The 23,203-nt window shown below is 37.5% G+C and overlaps 2 protein-coding genes across 10 annotated transcripts in view; one reads left to right on the top strand and one right to left on the bottom strand.

The window, feature by feature from the left end:
- LOC130152073 (translation initiation factor IF-2-like) overlaps nucleotides 1–2,247 on the top strand; it is a 46,890-nt gene extending 44,643 nt beyond the window's left edge. The window contains exon 3 of the mRNA XM_056344988.1: nucleotides 1,466–2,247. Coding sequence (XP_056200963.1) covers nucleotides 1,466–1,602 — 137 coding nt within the window. The 3' untranslated portion in view covers nucleotides 1,603–2,247. The remainder of the gene's footprint in view (nucleotides 1–1,465) is intronic.
- CDIN1 (CDAN1 interacting nuclease 1) overlaps nucleotides 1–23,203 on the bottom strand; it is a 146,216-nt gene that overhangs the window by 14,898 nt on the left and 108,115 nt on the right. For 3 of the 9 annotated variants that reach the window (XM_056344980.1, XM_056344984.1, XM_056344985.1), the window contains one exon: nucleotides 2,883–5,802. In XM_056344980.1, coding sequence (XP_056200955.1) covers nucleotides 5,667–5,802 — 136 coding nt within the window. In that variant the 3' untranslated portion in view covers nucleotides 2,883–5,666. Of the gene's footprint in view, nucleotides 1–2,882; nucleotides 5,803–23,203 lie in introns of those variants that run through there. The other 6 variants (XR_008822869.1, XR_008822870.1, XR_008822871.1 and 3 more) reach the window with 5 other exon arrangements.

The following is a 23,203-nucleotide window of genomic DNA, read 5'->3' as shown; positions in this document are numbered from 1 at the left end:
CTGGCTTCACCTTAGGCCCTCAATTAATCCCTGAACCACAACTGTTATTACCTAATTGACTTAGTTTCATTTCATTTATACATTTCAAAGTGATCTTCCTAAAATCACACTGACAGAGTAACGTGGTCTCTGCAGATGCGCGCTGACATGGTTTCAATATTGTTACTTTGCCTCCACACGCTTGCATTGACATTTCATTTTGTTTTGACATTGCAGTGCCACATCTATGGATCCGTGCAGATGATGTGGGATTGTTCACGTTAGGTGAAAGCACATCCAGGAGTGAGGGCAGACTAACATCGCACACAGGGACAAGATGCCAGATAAAAGCTACTAAGCAAAATTATTGTTATCATTGTGGATGATTGTTACCACTGTAATTTATATGTTTGTAAAGGGAAGAAAGTCAGATAAAATTTCACCTGAAATCTTGCTGCTTTTCTTAAATAAAAACCCCACAAACAAAAATCTTTTCACTTACACAAGCTTAAAAATATAGCCTGAAAAATGGAGCAGAAAAGTTTTTTTTTTTTTTAATATTACCACTTCATGCTTATTTGAGGCTGTAAATGAATTATGCAAACCTTGTGTGTTCCAATAACATAATATGAATGCAAGTAGCTGAATATTGTAAGATGCAACTCTAAATCAAGAAATCCTTATAAAAATAGGGCATCAAAATGAAGTCTTTTTATTATGTGGAAAAGTTTTTGAGAAGTCTTTTGAAGCTCTTTGATCCAGCTCTGAAATAATTTTGGTAGATTACTATTGTACGAAACCCATAATTTATAGTAGCTGACCTAAGCTGCTCTTTGTATAACAGCCATATATGAAACAATAGCAGGAAAGTGAAAAACACAAGGGGAACTAAAACTGCTCTGTTTATTATTTAGCTCATAATTACATCTTCCTTATTTAATCTTTTGAATCCTGGCATGTTCTTAATAATACAGGTTCAATTAATATTTACTATACACAGGAGAGTTAGTTTTTAGTAACGCATTTAGACTATCCAAACTTTGTCTAACTTGTGACCTTTCCCTAACCTAAGTGAGATCTATTTTATACAGCTCGTACTAGATAGACAGTTTCTCTATAAATGGTGAAGCTGCTGCCAAGCCCCCATTGTTAGCTAGTTCATTTTTCAATGGGCACGCTTTAGGTTCCTATCATACTGCTGTGAAGAGCAAGCCCTTGAGGTTTCTTCTTTTGTCAACATAATAAAATGGTTATTTCTGAATAACCCCCAAATTCACAACAAATGGTCTTTTGTGATTTAGAACAACGTGATAGGAGGATTTTTTTTGTTTTGTTTCTGCAGGCAGCCTCCTATTTTATTCCCTAATATTAAATTAATATTTGGGTAGCATTTGTCTTAAGGTAATTATAATCTCATCCTTAAAAATAACAAATGCATGTTTCTAACAAGTGTTATTCTTGCTCTGTATTCACCATTTAACTGCAGATGATCCCTTCAAAAGCCACCTAAACAGCCTGACTGCTTCAGCTGAAGTAAAAGGAAAAACTGAGTTCAATTCTGCATACTTTTTGTTGACCCTCAAGGAGTCGTCATCAACTCTGGTAAATAAGAACAACCTGTAGTATGTACAAGCTCTTGCTAGGATGACTGTGGTTTGGAACCAGGGAGCTAGCCATCCTCTCCCTTCTGAGCCAAGTAGATTTTGGCACAGGAGGAAAGCTAAACCTTTGCCTTCAACCAACCTTCTTACAGAAATGCTGCACAAGCAAGGCGTGAGAAAAGACCACTGTAATGGCTGAATTCCTCATATTGGCTGTGCCTACTTTCTAGTAGCACAGGTGTACTCTTAACTTGGTCAACCCTACTCTCAATGTGGGAGTGATTAGACTGCACTACTGCTCTGCTCTGTGAGTGCGCCCAGCCTGCAGAAATGACCTAGACTGCAAACCAAGAGAACGAAGGAGAGCAGCACACTGCTTCGCCATTACAACGCGGTGGGGAAATCTGAGGACAGTCTGCAGGGCTCCTAAAGCCGGTATTTAAATTGGAGTAAGAGCAAAACGGGTTGGGATGGTGGGTCAGCCCAAGTGCATACAGAACTGGAAACATTCAGATGTAGTATCAGAAACAGAAGCAGGCAGTAGAAAACATAGCACAGGCGTTTCAAAGGGAAACAAGGGCAAATGGGAGAATACTGAATAAATAAATGTGAAATGGTTAAAAAAGACGGGAAATTAAAAGGGGGGGGGGGAGGATTTAAAGGCTAACGGAAATAAAGGCAAATGAGAAGAGCCATGAACAGTCTTCTCTAGCAGTCTAGATGGTGGAGAAATCCAAAAGCAAATACCAGGAGTGAATGACTTTTTGAGCAAACATATCAAAACAGGATGAAAATTATTAATGAACTATCAGTACTATTAATGTGATAAAATAGTAATGAGGTAAGCACTGTAAGAAATTTGGTCCTTTTTCTTCAGCTTTCGATCAGAAGTTTTATTCTGCTCTGAGCAGGCTTTAGGGAAAGATTATTAAACTCATACTAATAATGCATCCCCAGAATGCCAGAATGATAAAAAAATATTTTCTTTTTATACTAGAGTGTGACCCACCACTGTGTTGGTCCGTCTATACAAGGAAGTTTTACTTCCCTGTTCAACACAATTACATCAATTCCTAAAGCTCAGATCAGGCCTTATTACAGTGCTTGGAAGAGCAGATGCTTGGCAAGTCTATATATGCCAGTGAGAACATCATTCAGTTTTATGCACACTTCTGTTTTCTGGCTTGGCATAATTCATTAGCACACTCTACAGAATACTCCATAAAACTGGATTTGGCTTTAATGTTAAGGTTCTAATGACTACAGTGTTGTTCAACAAAAACAACAAACAACTCACAAACAAACAGTAGTCTCTCCTCTTTAATATTAAAGTTGATGTTTACAGCTGATAAACAGAGAAAATACACAAATGACTGTTTTTTTGCAAGACACAAGTAGGAATAACAAAGTAATATTAATTTTTTAATGTTCTGCTTTCAGCATTTAAAACAGCAACACAGTGTAATTTTTTGTGATGGCAAAGCTTGTTCAATAGCATGTAATGAAATTGGAACAGTATGTACACTGTTGTGGCTTATTTCATCCTCATTCTAATACAAAGATTCTTAAAGGGGGCAATATATAAAGATGAGGTCAAAGCTTTGATTAAAGACAGCTGTACTGCTTTCCAACCTGTTATGTCACAGCATTAGGTAGAGGAATAAATAAACAAATACAAGCCTAACCTGATTTATCTGTGTGTGCCTGCATAAATTTGTTTAATGTAAAAACAAATAAAGCAAAGCTTTGATGGAGGTTGAGCAGAATTTTCAACATCTGTGCAGATAAATTTAATTTATTCAGAAAGAAAAAGCAACATCAGTGCATCATGTAAAAGCTGATTTAAGTGATTTCATACAACAGAAAGCATATGCACTAGCTGAAACAAAATCAGTTTCCCCTTAAAACCCATTTCACTTAGACAACCGTTACTTCTGAATTTTCTACTAGGATAATGTTCAGTTGTTTTTTCTTTTTTATTTTCTTCTGGATTTTATACATTCCACTAACCTAAACCCCAGTGAAAAGTCCCAGAGGCAGCAACACCCTAAATGCAGCTTCTGTGTAGCATCAGGCAGGAATACCTCACAGATTCCTTCTGTGTACCTTTATGGTCAGATCCTGAAAGCCGGTTAGGTAAAATAAGCCAAGCACAATACCTTAAATAGTTAAACATAAATGAGTTACAGGTGTTTGAATAGTCTTTTAAAAATAAATCTTTCCACCATAACACATTAAAACCCAGGAAAATAATCTCTGTGCAACAATAACTCACTGCAGTGGAGCTATACTAGCTTATCTCTGCAGCAAGGGACAGAGTACCAGGAAGACTAAGGATATTTTTTCCTGAAAATTAAAGATTAGTCAAAGTGATAAACTCCTGTCTGAAACATATCAAAAAGTTTTAAAGTGAGAACTAAAAATTTAACATAACACTGACTGTATGCATCTGAAAACTATAGCTGAAAAAAACCTGAATAGGATTAATACCCTTTTAACTCAAGGCAAGACTGTAAAAAGTCTGCATGTGATTTTTGAAATCATACAGGCACAAAAAGTATCACCTCAACTGAAAGAAGATGATGAATATGCATCACAATGTTTTAAAGACCATTTCCTTAGGGAAGAGGTTATCAACTTGTGCTTGAGGGCAACTGTTATCACACCTTTAATTCTACAACAGAATCCGAACCTCTGCTTCTCCAAAAATCTGAACGCAGTGAGCATACACGCATGGCTCTCATTGACTTTTAAAAATAGTTTGTTCTTTCCTGAATGCAAGTTAGCAAAGAAAAGAGTATTAAAGTGTGCCAAGCCCAATAAGCTGCTATTTTAAAGAAATCTCTAACTGCAAGCACAAATCTAAGCCCCCATACTGCCCCTCTGAGAGGCCATGAGGATGGAAACAAAATGAGTTCTGAACTCCTCAGAACTTCAAGGAGGGCTAACAGCCACCCCAAGGTACCTCTGATTTTGGTGGTTCCAACAAGAGAACAACAATGCTCTTGCAAGAATACGCAAGTATGCAGGGAACATGCCTATTTGTGTGCTTCGTTTGTCTTGTGGAACTGATCCAGTATGAAGCACTGTTTTACCTTTTATTCACTCCCCTTCTTGAACACCAGGATGGTAATCTTCTTCAGAAGTAACCCACATAGAGAGCTCCCACACATTGTTCTTTTGGACTTCAGTATGCCAGAAAATGGTATGTTACAGTACCTACAGGGGTCAAGACCGATTCCTTCCTTAAAGTCAGTTAAGAGACTTCCTAGGTCTAGGTTCTGGGGAGGGAGCGGGGAGGAAAAGACAAAACACAAGTTATTTTTAAGTCATTAAAATGCTTATTAAAACCCCCACAAAACTAGCTTCAAACTTCACAGGCTCATATCCATAAAATAAACCCTTGCTCTTCACTTTCGCCTCTTCTCTAAAAATCCCCTAACTTAGATATTTTTCAGTTGATTACTTGGGATGCCGTTGTTGATTTTAGCAATCAGATAGTGATGAAACACATATACAAATTATCGTCCTCAAACCTGGCTATTTACTGTAACAGCCAGAACTTACGTGATCCTGTCTTACCACTTGTGCTTTAGGAGCTGTGCATTATATTGTTTTTAAGTCCCAGAATAAGAGTCTTTACCAATTTTCCACATCACTGTAGGTGTTTCAGTCAGATCACTAGCACTGAGTAAACTTGTGAGTGAAATCATAAAAAGCTACTTATTTTTAACAGTGATTCCGTAACAGGGGTAAGAACTGAAAGTTGCACCTTTTGTTGTGCATTTTTGTCTTTGTTTAGAATGTTAGAAGCAGCCATCCGGAAGGAAGAAAGATTATGAGTATCTAGAAACTAGCTGTTTGACAGAGACAGAAATGCTGATAATGAGTGGGTTGTGTCTGTCGTTTTTGGCTGATCACAACAGAGGTCTGAAGCAAAACAGAAACTCTTGATATGTTTGTGTAAGGAGGCAGTAGCGTAAGGGCGGGCAGCAGGAGTTCAGCTGAAGTTCAGGGCAGATGCTGCCATCAGTTTACACTGCAGGAAAGTAAAATTGCTTCCGGATTTACCTCTTCCTCCCAACATCAGCACTGAGCCATGCTGTGTCGCAGAGTCACGATGTCAGTAGGAAAGCAGTCTTTCAGCAGGATACCGCGTTCACGATGGCAGTCCAGCTCTTCAATAAATCCGTACCAGTAGATGACCAATCCAGGGCCAAATCTATCACGCAAAAAAGAAAACGAACTCACGTGACTGTGCTAGGTGAACTTTTATTTCCTACCTCTGTGACTCCAACACAAGTAAATCTGTTAATTTGCAAAATTAAATCTGCAAAATTGGGGAGAGTATTTGACCTCCATTTAATTTTCAGATTTTAATCAACATTGAATTGACATATGTCATTAACACTTGATTCCATGACTAAAAATGCTATTTAGAGACTCAAACAATCCACATCAGCTTTGTTTCTTCCTTTAAGTACTCTGCATATATCATTAAAATAGACCCTATGCCTGAAATATTAAATAACATCTAGTAACTTTGATACACACAGAAGTCTTTTGCCATGCACTCTGCTTTTCCCGATTTGGGTGTGCAGGCACTAAAAATACATGGGTTTACGCAAGCTCCAGTTCATGCAAATTACAGCATCATGAAAATAACGACAAATCTTTAAAATATAATCTTTAAAAAATAACAATGAGCTCTTACTCAGGTAACTATTAACGTAAAGCACAATTCAGAAAGAAATAGAGTTACTGCTGCAGTGTCTGTGAAATGTGCCTCAGGAATTCCTCAGATATTGCTAACTCTGACTGATCCCCACTAGGCAATCTCAGGAAGTAGCCCCATGGACTATTTTACCCATCAGGAAGTTCAGACCTTCAGGCTGGGTTCATAAAGAAGTAATCACTATCAATCACTGTGTACTGCGATATGTTTTGCACATCAGTTTCACGTTTTTCCTACTGAGAGCACTTAATTAAAGGGCAGCACTACTTTTGGTGTAGTGTTGCAGGAATTTTACAGTGAAATCATAAATTATGAATGTTGGGTTAGTAAAAGGATGTCTAAAAACAGAACTGCTTTCTGTAGTCTAACATTACAGCAGTCTGTACAACATTAGGCCAAAAAGCTTTTTCTTTCCTTGATTTATTATATGCTGTAGTGAACTTGCCAAAAACAACAGTGCAGGATGAGCTGTTAGATACCGTCTGTACAAGAAAAAGTTCAATAGAATGTCATGTAATGGTTTGCATGCAGAGCCACACTCAGGACTTTACCAATATGGTAGCCTATTTTTTTAAATGTTTAATTATAATGAAAATGTGTTGGGGGGGTGGTGCACGGTAACCTAAATGTCCACGTAGCAGACAATACAAGCACTCAAAACCATGGGTAGTACCAGACCAGCTTCATTAGGGTGGTTTCTTTCCAACAATGGAGGGAAAACTCTATTTGATGTGCTCATGTAATGGAACAGGCATCAAAGGAAGAAGAAACCCCTGTGGCTTCCTCCTGCAGTTTCAATTAGATACGGTAGTCTTTTGCCCCAGACTGCTGCACAGCATTGTAACATTTCAGTTTATGGCTACAACTCTTCAGCCTAGAAGTGGTTGCAGTTTAGTGGCAGAGTAAATTACCCCTCAGCATAGCTGAGGCAACGCTGGCAAATGTGCTTTTTTGCAACTGAAAGATGACATTTGAAAGTGGAAATGCTAAAACTCTGACAAACCCAGCTATACTAGCCAACATATTCAAACCTACTTAGCAGTGAATAAAGCACAGACTGAAAAGTGGCTCATGCAGAAGGACGATGCCGCCTACATCCAATTCCCAAGTTTCCTCTTGCTGCCCAACAGCTTCAGCCTCTACTGTCTCAAAGGGCTTCTCTCCGTTTCCTTTTGCTTAAATTCACACGGGGCACAACCCCACCGGACCACAGAGGGCAGCCAGCCTAGCAGGAGCAAGAGCAAACGGCAAGCGAAGCCAAGGACTGATGCCCACTAACTCTGATGAGAGGCAGTAACTGCTGATGCAGGATGGGCTTGCTTTTATTTCACAGACTACGTTATCTGTTCCCACATTAGTCGAACATAATATAAGGGGTAATTGGGTGGGGATGTACTCATGTACTAACCAAAGTTATTTTAAAAGGACCTCCCCTTAGAAGATAGGGAGTATACCTAACATTTCTAATGGGCTATTTTATGCAAGGCAGAAGCTATGAAACATACACAAGTACTTATTACGAGCGCACGTGCCAGGTAAAATCTTGATGCTAATCAGCAGCTGCTCAACCCAAGTTTTGAGGGGCTCATTTTGCTCCGTGTGGCAATCTGAATCCCCTGTCCACCATAAAATACATTGGGCACTACGCTTAAGTAATTTGTTATTTTTTGAAATCGAAATTTTTAATAAAATTAATCTTTCAAGACACATTAGAAGGCTAAACTATGTCCTTCTAGCAAATTGTCACAGCTCAAGCACAATTTTCCAGTAAAAATTTGTGCTTAAAACATTATGTTCAGAAATGCCAAATTTGATGAAAAAATTTATACACAAGAACATCTGCATACTGTTAATTAGAGGAGCAAGTGCATCTTTAGCCTGAAAACATCCATCCATCCTGCTTTTGACTGTGTTATTATAAAAAAACGATTTGCCCTGTGCCACGTAGGTTGCACTGTTTTCCACTACATTGTGTTACTCCTGTTATAGCTCCATATCACACAGCCCATATGTATGATCACATAAAAAAGTACCATACTTTTGTTCAAAAACACTTAAGTGCAGTACTTAAGAACAAAATTAACTTGTTGGTACATTAAGCATTTGCCACTGACTATCAGGAACTCCTGCTGCTAAGTGCTAATTTCTCTCTCATTAACACCCAGAGTTGGCAAATCACAAACAATGCCACTGGTTAATTACTGCTGCCTTAATTTGAAAAGACACTTAACCTTTTTGTGTAAGGGGATGAGGTAGGGAGGTGTAACCTAGAAGTAAGCACTACCCCTTTTAATTCCAAAACCCAGATATGACACTATGAAGAACAAAACTCAGTGCTGCAAATGACAAAGTAAAGCTACAAATGTATTTCTGCATCAACCGTGACGCTCAACAAGTCAGGGATTGACCCTGGTTTACACGGGGGAATAAACCAAAATCACAGAATGCTTACTTTGTATTGCTATGGAAAGGGTACGCATTGAGTAGCTCTGAGGAGGAGAAAAAAGCTTTGAATGTACCAAATGGTTCGACAACTATATAGGTACGGTATGCAATATAGGCCAGGTTATCCCATTTCATATGAAAGACACATTGGATAAAGTTTAAGCTTAAAACAAAAATCAAGCTTAGAATGTAAACAGACTATGGAGTACTATTGATTTTGTTCTTGCTCAGAAAAAGTGCATAAATGCTTAAAAATATGCCTTTTCCTCCTCTGTCTTTAGTTTTTACCTTGGAAAGCTTAGGTATGAAAGAATGTGCCCAGAAGTTATACAGAACTGTAGTTTTACCTATTCCAGTGAAACTATTACTTTCAGAGTTTTACTATCATATAGAATTTCTTTTTAGAGGTGAAAAGAAATTCAGCTAACTAAGGTTTGGTTAATTCCACGCAGTAAACATAGAATAAACAGGAAATAGAGAGGCAAGCTTACTTCAAAATATAATAAACATAGCAAGTGAAAATTGTCCACACAGGTTGCGTCAGTTTACTTAAAAATCAACCAATAAGTATGTAGTTATTATCATATCATATACATCCTGGTTTAGTCATTATCTAGTTTTGACATCAGAAGCTGTGGCTACCAGGCAGCCGAAGCCAACCCAGCTGCACTTCAGTGTGGGGCGGGAGTGCCCCAAGTGCCAACGGGGGAGGCAGGCAGGCTTATGACCCCACGGCATGGCAAGAGGAGAGCAGGCTTACAAAAGCCCATGGATTAGTTTAGATCTAATTTAGGCTTGCTATAGAAGGCTAAATTTAGTCTAAGGGCAGCAGACGGTGTCTTCCAAAGAATCAGCTGAAGCATTTGAGATAGATCCTGGAGGTGGTAAGATATAGCTTGAGCGTAGTTAAATACAGATACGGGCTCAACAGTGCTTTAGATAAAGCTTATGTCTGACCACACTAGTCTATAAAGTCAGGTTTGCACTACTTCAAGAGTGTTCAGAGGATCTTATGTACTGGTTTAATGCCATCCATTTTGAAAGGCACCCATAGTTAAAGGAGTATAGACTTGTACATTGATAATCCTGGGACACTGGGCTCTGTTATTGGAAAGGAGTTTCACAGAGACGTGCTGAAAAGCCAGGAAGGTAAAATTCAGATAATCCAAAGTGAAACGGTTCTTCTTCCTAAAACAACCAACCAACCAACTTAAAAAAACCCAAACAAACAAACACCCAAAATCGCATCTTTGTATAAGCCAAGGGATCACTTAAGAAAAAAACAGGGAAAGGAAAACTATGTAAAATGTGAATCTGGGTTTAACTTGCCCTCCAGTTGAACCAGTTTTGTGCTGGAAAAGAAGAAAGACTTTTATTTATTTATCAAAGTGGCCTAGTAGCCTCACACATATTCTACTTCACTTCAAGAGAAACTACTCTCTAACAATGCCTTTTCTTCTGGAATGTCTGTGTGGGGTCCGTACTAGCTTCTAAGGATTTGTCTAGACATGTGGCTGTTGCAAGTGGATTTTTTCACCATCAAAAAGCCTTGCATGTGGTTTTATGAAAAATGTATTTTCAACACAGTGCTCAATACTGAGCAGAAATGTAAAACATCTTGCAATTGTTTTTAAATAAATGTTCACTTTATTTATTTTTAGTCTATTTGTTATAGATGGGTTGTAAGCATCTCAGCATAACGTAAATAACTTTAATTCCAAGAGACTCTCATAATGAAATGCTGGCATATGAATTATTATTTCTAATATGCATGTATTTAAGCAAGTATTTTATAAAACAGATTCAGATGAATATTTGTGTTATACGAAAGCATAGCAGTCTACCTGGTTGGCGATTTTAATTATGAAGGTCACATCTGAATATGTCTTTGAAGGACTGCATTCTGGTCCCTCACTTTTTAATGTCAGATCATCAACAGTGCCAGCTAAAAAGCTGGCTTTGTTTCCATGCTTTTCTTTTTAAATATCAAGCAAAATAGAGCATTACCACTTGCACATCACTACTTATTTCCTGGGAAAAGGGAATTATAACAAATCACAAATAAATTGTTACTTTCTAAGTCAATTTAAGATGGTTCTTGAAAATCACACTTGTGAGTAAACTCGTTTTTCTTGTAGTTCTAATAAATCCTGAAGATAATAATTACACCCCCCACCCCCCATCCCCAATATCTAATAAGTTTACTGTTTAAGGACTCACAACTTTACCTTAGTGTACTTGTACCAGTCTCATTTGTGTCAGTGAGGGAATTTAGATATTGGCAGAGGTAGGCTAGGAGGCAACAACTGCAGACCACATTTTCAAGTAAGGTCAACTGGCATCAGTCAGCCAACTTCCTTACGTCTAGACCAGTTTACTACTGCTGATGACATAGCATTATAGATCTTGGCAAACATTTAATGGCCACTGCTCAGAAACTGATTCTGATTAGCAAGAAATTTTCTATTTAAACAACTATCACAAGCCTAGTTCAGAATAGTTTATAACAAGGTGTTTCTGCTACTTTTCGCTCATATAGAGTTTTAAAATCAAATAAAGGGACTTGAGCACATTTTAAAAACTCTCAATGCACTTTAAAGGTAACTGTGAGGTTTTATCATCTTCATTATGTTTTAGACCCTTCACACACTTTTGTGATCCAGACACACACACTCTCACACAGATTTAAAAACCCGATGCCTTCAACACATTACACAGCATCTTGTTTCCTTGACTTCACCAAGTCTGGTTAAAAGAAAGAAAAAAATTTCCAATACTTAGTAAAATCAAGTAACTGAATGACATTTTTTGCTATAAAAATCTGATCCTTAATCTGAAACTCAGAAGGCTACAATATTTTTGGGTCGAACTCCCTTAAGCTTGTCTTCCTGCAGTAGCAACCGCAAAAAAAAAATATTTGTAAATGTGACTCAAGAAAAAAAATTAAGACGTTCCAATCACATACTTTTAAAGATAATAGGAAACTTGTCCATAGCACTAGCAAGCACTGTATCAATTACACACAGAAGCTGGCAGCATATTATGTCTCAAGGATCCAGGCACCCAGTTTATGCTGCTTAAGGTAAAATTAAACAAGTAAAACCTAATCTGCTTTAAGCTTTGATGTTACCACAGTAGTTGGGGGAAGTCTTATTTTTACAGAAGACAAGGAAAAAAAATTAAAGTCTATTAATATGCTATGATACTCCCACTTCCAAGGAGGTTTTGACTAAAAAGTGGGAATTTCTGTTGGGCTGAGAAAGGTAGGCATTTCCATGAACACCAGATACTGATGTAATATGCAGCTGATGTGGAAGCTGGAGTTGTCAGGTGAAAAAAAAGGTGGAGGGAAACTAATATCAGGCCTCTGTCTCTATAGTCACACCTCTCCTGGATATGATTAAATCTTAATGAGCTTTTTTTTATATTTGCTGTCTTTTTATCTCTGCAATGACTGTTAAGGCATCAATCAAATAGCAGCATTTCATCAGGCTTATAATATGATGTAATTGCTTTTGGCATTTGCAGAAATAGAAATCAAATCAAGTGATATTTATGTGGATATAAGAGACCGTTTAAAATATTTTAGAATTTTGCATAGCACAATTTTTAAATGCATATTAATAGAATGCATCAAAACCTGTGCAAGGCACTGTCATTAAAATATTATAAATACAATATAACTTTTAGCTGCATAATACATTTTTAATAAACAAACTGTCGAAACACATTCTTCACTTACACTTATTCATTCAGATCTGAGTACTGTTCTCCAGGCAAATAAAGGATTTTTATAATCCTCAATGACAAGTTAGTTTTTTTAAAAAATACAGTTCTCATGGAAATAACTTTTAAAAGCTATGATTAAATAACATTAAGGCTTCACTGATTTACAAGGATCAAGGCTTTCTAAGTGAAAACTGATGCAGCGAGTGAGAAAGAAAACACATACTGGCTCAAGGCAGCTCGTCATTTAAGACGAGAGCCTTGAGTGAACTCTGAATTTCTCAGGTTTTGTTGGTTCATGTCCTAACTACTACTGAAACATATTACTTTGTTGTTTATTAATAGTGTTCCAGATGCTCATCTCTCAAAGCGACTGTGTGTACTTAAGGTAAATTTTTTATTTTTTTTCCCCAGTCTCAGCACCTTCAGCACATCAGACTGTAAGGTTCTGTGCTGTAAAGAGAGACTATAACGTGCCCCTTATGTTTGTACCGCAGGATTGGGCTGATGTACTGAAAATTAACATGGTACTCAACACCAACATTTTAGAAAAGAAATTGTTAATCCTTACACTGCTGGGCTGTTTCATGGAAATGACAGCCAAAGTTGTCTTTGGCTTTAGGGAAGATCACTTCCATATGCATTTTGGAAAACAACACATTTTAGCTATGTGGGAAGTTAGTTCCAGTATCTATGTAAAAGAAATAAAAGACAGTGTTCCAGGTACCTTACTTGGTAATTTGGAGGTAGGTCCATCCAAGTTTCCCTGGAATATAAGTATCTTACATGACTTAACCATCTCAATACTGGGCAAAGTGATTCAGGCATCCTGCATGATGGGCATAACTAAGCAGAAGAAGCTCAATCAAAAAACCTCAATCTGAAAGGCACAATATAAGAAAGCTTTCTACATCTTCTTTTTCAGAAGTTTCATAAATTCTTTTCTTGTGGACAGAGTCTAATATTCTGTATTAGCTGTTGCATCTACATATTTGTCTTTTAGAATTCAGGGTCAGAAAATTGTTTTACTGTATCTCTACAAGGGCATTAATGTGTTCCTGTTCAAAGCAGCAATACCCTTTCATCCTGCAACATGCAATTTGATTACTAGTTTATTAAAGTTACGCTACTTGTATTTACCAGTTAAGACACTGCAAGAATGTTGGCATCCTTTGAAAAGGTGTGGAGAAAAGGTGGCAGGTTTGCACCACAGAATTATTCTATATATTGTCGCTGGAAGCAATGCTTTCTGATTACACCCAGGCAAAGAACCGCCACTGAGGTACTTGCTTGTTACTCCCTTTCCCTGAGAAAACCTCATGCCATTAGTTCACTCCCCACAGACTGTCGATGCAAGGCTGCTATTGTTTGATTCTGCACATCTGAAGCTGTAGATCAGTGTTGAAAGGAGTTACTGAGGTTATTTCAAACATTTTGTTATACTCACAGCAGTCCTCCCAAAGGAATGCTTGGCTGCAAACTGCCTCTTATCCCGGGTGACAGAAAACATGGGAAAAGCTTTTGAGTACAGTTAGATTGAGGTCCCGGCAGCCATAAGTGCTGGTCAACTCATGCTGCCATTAGGTGATTAATAGTTGTTTATTTTTAGGGCTGGAAGTAACAGGCCATCCTAAGGCCAGTGCAAGATGATATCTGAATAATCTGTGAGTGCCTCAGAGTTTGCAGCAATCCTTTCTTTCTGTGCAGCTGTTTATCTGGTGACAGCGCTTGCCAGAGTGACAGGATACACCAAGAGTGCATTTAACAGAGGACTCAGAACTGCTTTCCCAGCAACTGATCTTTGTTTAATAATTACTGCATGATAGAACCAAACTAATTGGAGTTGTTCAGCAAATTTTGATAGCAAAAATGTTGATAAAGAAATGCACTACATACCTGTGTGTTTAGCATTTCCCGACTATAAATTTTGGAGCCAGCATTAAAGCCATCCCAAGACATTCTGAATGAATTATTAGACAATTCTGTATCTCCGAATCCTTATACACAAATATACAATAAAACAAACAATGTAACAGATGAATTAACAAATGGAGGACAGCTCGTTTGCGCTTCCAACTTCCCAGATCAGAGAATTAGTCCAAGACTGGATAGTAAATCACATTGAGTATCTTCACACAATGTTGCTTTGGCAGTTAACTGCCAAACACACTATTGTGCATAATTGACAGGCAGAAATATTTTATGTGTGATGCTGTACTTAAATTTACTGTCTCTCAAAGTGTAAGTCACCTATCCGTATTAAGCAGGGAAGAGATGAAAAAGCAAGTACTATGTCTGCTGCCTATTACTGTGGCACCTGATGCCTACCCAGAAGGAAAAGCAAACACCTCCTCCGACCTGGAATATTGTTGCCACCTTTGGAATCTGCTGGCAAACTAATTGTGCCTGGCATTCACTTAATTCTAATGCCTGAGGCTCTTCAGCTTGTCTCCCAGTTGATAACATATACCCATCATCTGCACAATCTGAGTTGGCCCTGCCCTGCTTCACATTTGAAAATAGCTAGGTTTCAGTTGTCATTTGGGAAAGGAGTGCATCCTCAGATACGTGTCTTACACGCCACCTGCAAAATATCCAGTCTCTCAGAAGACGATAAAAACATTTCACATGGTGAAAAGCAGAGACTGTTCTAGACACTTCAGGAGACCACCAAGGCAATCTGTAGAACTGTTACATTCATTATTAGATCAAACAAGTGCGTAACTGGGGATGTCTGAAGAAATCTGCTTTCCTTGTTTTGCCTTCCATCTCCTTCACTATGTACGCACACCCACCCACCCACCCCCTAACGCACGCATCTTCTGAAAAATTCATAATGCTATTTAGATTTATTTACAAGTTATTTGTTCTTTCTTAGTACATACCAACACTAGAAAAAATTTAATCTCAGCTTTCTTTGCTTACTACATACAACCTTTCTGGGCTCACTGTTAAAGGTATGGAATTCTGTTCAAAAAGAAGATATAGAAATGTACACTGCCGTGTAAGTGTGCCTAGAAGGAGGGAGAGGGAAAAATCAGAGGAAAACGCTATCGCTTGTGAAGGTTTAAAAGCAACAGCAGATTAGTTGAGACAGCCAGTGACATATTACAATCTATGTCTGATGAGAATTGAGCCAGAAGCCTACAACACGATAAAATCACATTAGTATGAATATTTTCCCTCATATAATTATAAGAATATGTTGAGAAGAGTGGAAGACAAGTTGGACTCCATATTCCTGTGGGCTGTTTTTTTTTAAATCTTTGCCATGCAATTACCAGATTGATCTTCTGTCAAGTCACTTACGCTGTATATGGCATTTGTATGTTAGCTGCTCCGAAAGACAGTATGAAGGTTATTATCCCAATAGCCACAAGGCCTCTGTGTTAAGTACAGCAAAATCCTTTTAGACAAATTTAAAACAAACTAAGAGTCACTACAGTCTTTTTTTTCCGAACGTCAGTTTAGTATACACATCTGGTACTATTCAATTGGAAGACTCTGTAAAACTGCTGTATTGAAAATGGAAGTCTAATGTCATCAGTGGATAAGATATGAATAAAATCCATGCAAAATATTGCAATATTAACATTATATGTGATACAAAGAATTTTCTCAGTTATTGCTGGTTTAGTGTCTGGTAACCACCACTGTTATGTATTTTTAACATTTTAATAAAAGAACAGAAGAAAAAAATCCATTAAGCATCGAACACTTCTAATACTGAATAATCTTTTCACCTTAACTGTTTCTCTTAATCCCTTTTGGTTTATATGCAGTGTATTTCATAAAGGAACACTGTTGGTTGGCAGTCTTCTAAGGGGATCACAGATAGCACTAGCAGTCTTGTTTTAAACAAAACAGAAAAACAAAAGTTATTGAGCTGCTAGTCCTGTTCAGTTTCTGCTCCCTTTAAGACAAAAGCAAAACTAACAGAAAAGAAAAGCAAGAAAAAAGAAAATACAGCTTTTCCCTCCAAAAATAAATTAAGCTCAAGTAAGCAGCTTGGAATATCATGAACAGCTGAACACCAGTCCGTTTTACCAATGCTTCTGAGACTTGGCTAACTTCCACCCGAGCATAGCTACCTTGTTGGTTTTTGGTTCTTGCATTGCCTAAAAGCTCAGAGTAAGTTCATTAAGCGGTAAGATTAGTATCTGTTGTGAGCAGCTGTCTTTCCCTCTCCTTTGTCAGCCAAAAATTACAAGGAGTTTTTAGTTTCTTATTTAAAGTGTTTATTTTCTGGTTGTCTCTCTGTATTTGTGATCGCAACGTCAAAGCATGCCATACATTCAAAACATAATGAAGGACAGAGGTTAAAAATGGTTCCTGAATTCCATGGTTGCTGTACTCTTACAGGAACCTCTTGAGAAAGCTGTCTCTCACAGAAATCCACTTGTCATGGACAGCCATAATGCATCTTAAGGTGAGGTGCTGACATAAGGTTTCCATCTGCTCCAACCTGAGCACAGATCACTGAATATGTTGAAGTTGGGAGTGACACCTTCAATTTGAACTGAGTAATGGAAGCCCAATATAGACAATAAAAGATACTTAAGATATTTTTCCTGTCAGCTTCCTCAGTTTATAGCACTCTTGCAAAAAACAGGGGTCTCCCTGTCTGGTCAAGCTAGACCATTGTTAACTGGAAGGTAAAAACAACCAGCAAAAACCCCACACACAATACCCCCCCCCCCCCCAAAAAAAAAAAAAACCCAACCCAAAACCCAAACAAAACCCCACAAAAAAACCCCAACCCCAACCCCCCCCCCCCCCCCCCCCCCCCCCCGCAGAGTCAGTAAATAAGCAAAAAAGAACAACTACACCTTATTAAATTAAACCATCTAGGCAATTTCAGCTATTTCCTTATACTTCTAGGATCTCTCCATATCAAACCCTGACTTTTGCCAAAGACTTGCTCTTCCTGCACCTTTGATGAATCATGTTTTATACAAATTCCTACTTCTACACTTGAGGTAAGTTTTACAGATAGTTTTAAGTAACTGAATTGACTTAGAGGTAGGCCTGTGCACAACAGACCAGTACGCCTCCGTTAGTTATTAGCTATCACTACCCGCCAATACAAATACCCTCAGCAAGTCTGGCACCATCTTCCTGAAGAATGAGATGAATGGGCTATGGGGTTTGGAGCTTTTCAGCACCAAATCCTTGCTATGTGGAATTCCTCCAATGATAGTTATTTCCATCAGGCTACTGACATGCTAACTGACTGGTCAGCACCTGAAATAGCGTGGTATGTTCTGTCCTGGTTACAAAACCCAGCTACTCAGTCAAAAAACTCCGCTGCCCTGTACTCCTCCTCTGCTCAGAAGTATCTGACAGCAAGATGCATAAACGGATGCAGGCATATATATTTTTTCCTCCAGCCTCCCTAGGTCTAAAGCACTAGAATGAACTGGTAAAGGAAAACTTGCATCGCTCATACAAGTATTGTATTTTTGCTGAGGGTAAACAGGACTTCCACTTGGAGACCAGAATCTCTCTCCCTCTCCACAACTGCTAAATCCACATTAACATTTTTAAAAGCTATTTCTAAAGTCATACCAATATATTAAGCATTATTTTTAGTTAAGTTCAAAGAGAAGAAAGAGCACAGCTTTGTCTGCTCTACCTGATTTCACTATGGCAACAGCAGAAAAATGGTAAATTCAGGAGATTAAGAGAGCTATAAGTCTAGCTGAACCAGCAAAAATAAGAATTAAAAATTAATTTATAATTTCTTGATTACCTACAGACACTTTTGAACCATTCTTTAACTAAAAAGAAATATATCAAGCCAGACCACATACAAAGTGATAGAAACGGTGTAGAACAGTATAGAACAGCTTCTATTTGCTTAAGTAATGTTTCCACTTTAATGTACTTATTTGCTTTCATTTGCTTAGCACTGCCAATATTTAGTACTGTGCAAATTTATGGAAATCTGACTTTAAAGAGCTTTGTGGTACTGAGTGATTTTTTTTAATTTTTCTATATACTTATACTGAAGTGACTTGATGAGATTCTGGAATAAATGAACTATAACTAAGTAGCATGTAACAATGTCTTGTGACATGCTGTGAGGTAATACAGGCAGTAACATGTCACCATTGTGGGTAAAATAATCTGATTGCTTTTGCATTGGTTTACTTTGCACAAAATTTGTGCCAAGACTATAAAAAATGATGCATAAAACCTGATAGATTTGTGAACTTTTTCCATGGGCGTTTAAGGACAACTGTGCATTTGCTTATATCTTGCTTATATACTGCAGGAGTTGGGAGATTGTCTAATATTTATGTTAGAAGAACCCAAAGTGTATTCCACTTTCTAGAAAACAAAACAAACCCAAACCAGATACAATGTTTGGATTCCTACTGTGTAAATACATAATAAACAAAATCTAACAAAAGAACAGATGTGGTGACAGTAAAGGAAAACTTTTGACTTGTTGATTTCACTGTCTGGCAGGCATGACCAATCTTAGGATGTTTGTTGTCTTAAATAGTAAAGATCCAGAAACTAAAACAAACATTTTTTTAGCCAGTGTTCAAGTTATCTACTTTTTACTGCAGATAACTATTCTAGCTTTTGTACGCGATCTGCAATTTAACTGCAACATGCCCACAATGTTGCTACAGTTCTTTTCCAACCTACAAATAGATATACAGCCTGCAATAAAAAGATGGTATTTCCCTTTGCTTTCCCAGAGGAAGAAGGAATCAATCTGTAGAACAGTTCATCGGCAAAGGGACACAAAGTGATGCAGCTAAGGAAAGGGCAAAATAATCCTATGAAGCAGTGGGAGAGAGATTTTCACTGAAAATCTAGAAATACTGTAATCCCTTAAAGACTTGCTTAGCCTTCATCTGGAAACTGTAGACAGGTCATTCAAGAAAGACATGTAATAGCCAGGTATGGAGCAAGGCTACTGCGATGTCCAGGAAAATGAACAGTTGCTCACAGGAAAAACAAGATGAGCTCGGTCCTTCCAGCCTAGGAGAGCAAAGGCTGAGAAGAGGTGCAATTGTCCTCCACCAACACATCAGGGGGACAAATGCTCTGGGTCTATAAAAATATTCCAGTGAGGGCAGGGGGACCAAAACACTTTAAATGATTAAGTTTAACGAACAGGTTATAAGACACAGTGTGTACGATAGCTGGGGACTAGACACAGTGACAAAATCTTAACGCATTTCCAAATGCAGTACATGAAACTAATAATAAAAATACTCTTCCAAGCCATTTGAAATGGTGTCACCACTGCTGACAAAATTAAGCACAGTCCAAATGTTTTTTCCCTACCCCAGGAACACAGACAAATGCCTCTATAAGACGATGTATATTTATAAAATGAGATACAAGAAAGTTATTCAGAAAGCAAGAAGAGTTTTAAAAAAGGCAAGATTAAAAGGAGTCTCTCAAATGAGCAATATGAATACGAAGCATTGTTCGTTTGCCCACAGACATAGCTTAAGAATTTAGTTTTCATAAATAATAATGGACTGCCTGATTTTTATCAAAGGTAACATCTTCTAATTGCAAAGGGTCTCTAGGATTGGAAGATAAATACATAAAGAAAAGCAAACCTTTGTAATTGAAGTATATATAACTTTTCTAATTTCTCTCTCTTTTTTTTTTTTTAATAACACATACACACAACCTCAGTGTAATTCAGGTTACTCCTGCCCAATCCTCAAAGCCTAGAGCAAAGTAAACAATCAAATATACGTTGAAAGAAACCAAACCTCAGAAATCTGAGTAATAGATCCATCACTAGTTCCCTGACCTAGCCTTCAAGAAAAAAATACTACCTGTTAGCAACAGCCACGCCCATCGCACTCCATTGTTTTTTTCATGTTTTTTGTTGTTGCTGGTTTTTTAATTTCTGGATTCCTCTTAAGGTTCTGGTTGTACTGTACATCAAAGGTCCCTGGGACCAGCTGATGTCTCCTCTCCCTGACCCACCTGGTGAAGTGGACTCTGTGTGGATATTGCAGTTCACAGAGCACAGAGCATATCTAATAGTAAGTGAAGACATAAAATTCTCAGCTGACCATTTTTACCTGTGAAACAGCTTCCTGGCAGAGGTAAGTGTGACAGGGGGGCTGCCTGCTCACGAAGTGTAACGCAATGCCTGCCACCTCCAACACAGTCGCTTGCAGTAAAAATGGCTGAATAGGACTGAACATTTTTACTTACAAACAGAGCTTAGCTTAACAGTAAAACGGAACAAAGCAATAGCAACTGAATCAAATGTGACAGCAAAAACCCCATTTTATGCACACACTTTATTACAGTTCTTAACTTTGTGTTTGTATAGCTAGTGAATTTATGTTTCAGCATGTCTAAAACTGAATTACAGACACACACACAGTGGTAATTTTCTTTACAGTCACCTACCAACTGAATGAGTAAAAAACGAGGGCAACTATTCCAGAAAAAAAACATGTACACTGAACTCCTTTGTCTTCCCTGCCCAGTCACTTACAGAACGAAAATATTTACTGTAAAGATGAGCCATAAAGTGTCAGAAATTAGATTCAAAGCGTGAAGAAAGAACCACCTCTATCTACTTCCATATACTGCTTCTAGCAAGAATCCTTTTCATTTAACATATGTTTCTGGGATACTTAAACAAAAAGTTAAGAGGCATGACAGACGAAAACAGTTTACAGAATATACTGTCACAGTGGATTTAGTCTTTGTGAAGACAAAAATGTAGAAAGATATGTGAAGCAGAAGTGTGGTGTGAAACATCCGGAAAACTCAAAATAAAAATCCAAAAAGCATTAACGTCAGCAAAGCAGACAGTTGAAAGTCACTGCCCTCATTCAGCATTAACTGGCACTTCCAACAAACTTGCAATGAAGGCTGATGACAAACAGGTACTAACTGATGACACCTAAATGTTCACCCCAATTTCAGAAATATAAATGGTCCCAGGTAAGTTAGATGAGGAGCACGCAACCACCTTTTCTGACTTTGTATAGGGGATAAATTAAATATTATCTATTCTTAGGATTTTTCCACAAAACAAAAGGAACAAATTCAACAATTTTAGCGTATTAGCAGATAGGTGAGTTTAAATATGAGGCTCTTGATCTACAATAAATACTTTATTCTATTTTTAACATTAAAATACCTTTGAAAACCATTTAGTTTTTGTAAAGTCCAATGTTTCCAGATGAACCTGAAAAACGGTAATTATTATGTTGGACTAACTTACAGTTAAAGGGAATGTATAACTTTAAATTTTTACATATTTTGGTCATGCTAGATGCATTAGATTCCTATAAATAATTCTACAAGATTGCCAGAAAGGTAAGCTTGATAGCTTAGCTTTTTCAGTGACTAAACCGCCACACCCCCCCACCCCCCCCCCCCCCCACCCAATGAATTGTAAAATTAAATGCTAGTTTTTAAAATAGTAATTGGAAGTAGTAAGCAGACTTGTTTTGGGATAGTTCTGACTTATTACTCTACGTTAACAACATCATCTCTAAACGTATTTTTTTTGTTTGTTTTGCCCATAGACTAATGGGCTATGGGCAATGCTACCTTTAGAATAAGTGAAGGGTAAATATTTGGCTCTCAAGAATGGTCTTATGGGAAATGTGTATTATGTTTACTGTTACTTGACGCTGAAATGTCAACAGACTGAAATATTTCTGTAATAAATTATTCCATTCAATAAAAGCATCAATAGTTTGCCTGGTTTTAAAATACAATTTCACTATAACACATTGAAAGAAATAGCACTAATGTAAAAGCCCTGCCATGTGCATTAGTCTATATTAAACCACAGCCCCCTAGCCCCCTGCTTTAGTGTACTGTTAAAGGTCTGACAAACCCACAGCTACAAGGAAATTCAGAGATCAGACTAAAAATCTTTACTTACCACTTTGTGTCTAGATATAATAATTCACTGACTGTATTAAGGATAGGCCAATAATTCTGAATTCCCTGTCTTTGTAGGTTTAATATAAAACTATTACAACAGACAGTATCTTAAAAAAATAGTGCCTAACGTAAAGGATGTTGTGCATACACACACATATATTACATAAAACTGTTTATATATGTGGTCTTTTCTCAAAACGTGTGTGGGGCAAAATGGCTTTGATTACCTCACTAAAACACAAATAAAGAAATATTGACCATTCACTCAGGAGCTGCAGCCATTGGGCTATATGATAGGGACCTTCCAAATACAGTTGAAGAAAATGTATCTCGTAAATAAGGCTCTGCCCATTAAGGCAAAGACAGTCAACTGATAGTTCACAGGATGCAATATGAGAAAGCAAGGTGTTTAGCACGATGACAAGGAAATTTTTGCAATAGCTCAAAATGAAGAAAAAAACATTAACGAACAAAAAATTACTCTTTTCTTGAGATACAATCTTGTTTATTACTTCTGATTTTTCCCCATTTTGAAGCATTCCATCTCATTCATGATTCCCTTGTATGAATGCAAGGTAAACAGATGCACTGAAATCTCTCATGACACTGAAGCATCTCTCAGTCGTGTATTTTAATTTCAGGCATACATTATGATCTGTACTTAATGGATCCTCTGTTCTTATGCCATTTTGATTATATCAGCACGTATTTTTGTCATTGATCAGCAACTACATTTGTCTTTTATATCACAATTTAACATCAATACAAGAAACAGGATGAGATGCAAACAAAATGATATAGAATTACTAAA

This window comes from Falco biarmicus, chromosome 7, assembly GCF_023638135.1.
Source record: "Falco biarmicus isolate bFalBia1 chromosome 7, bFalBia1.pri, whole genome shotgun sequence".
In the NCBI taxonomy this organism is placed as follows: domain Eukaryota; kingdom Metazoa; phylum Chordata; class Aves; order Falconiformes; family Falconidae; genus Falco; species Falco biarmicus.
This window is presented reverse-complemented; position numbering and strand designations above follow the sequence as displayed.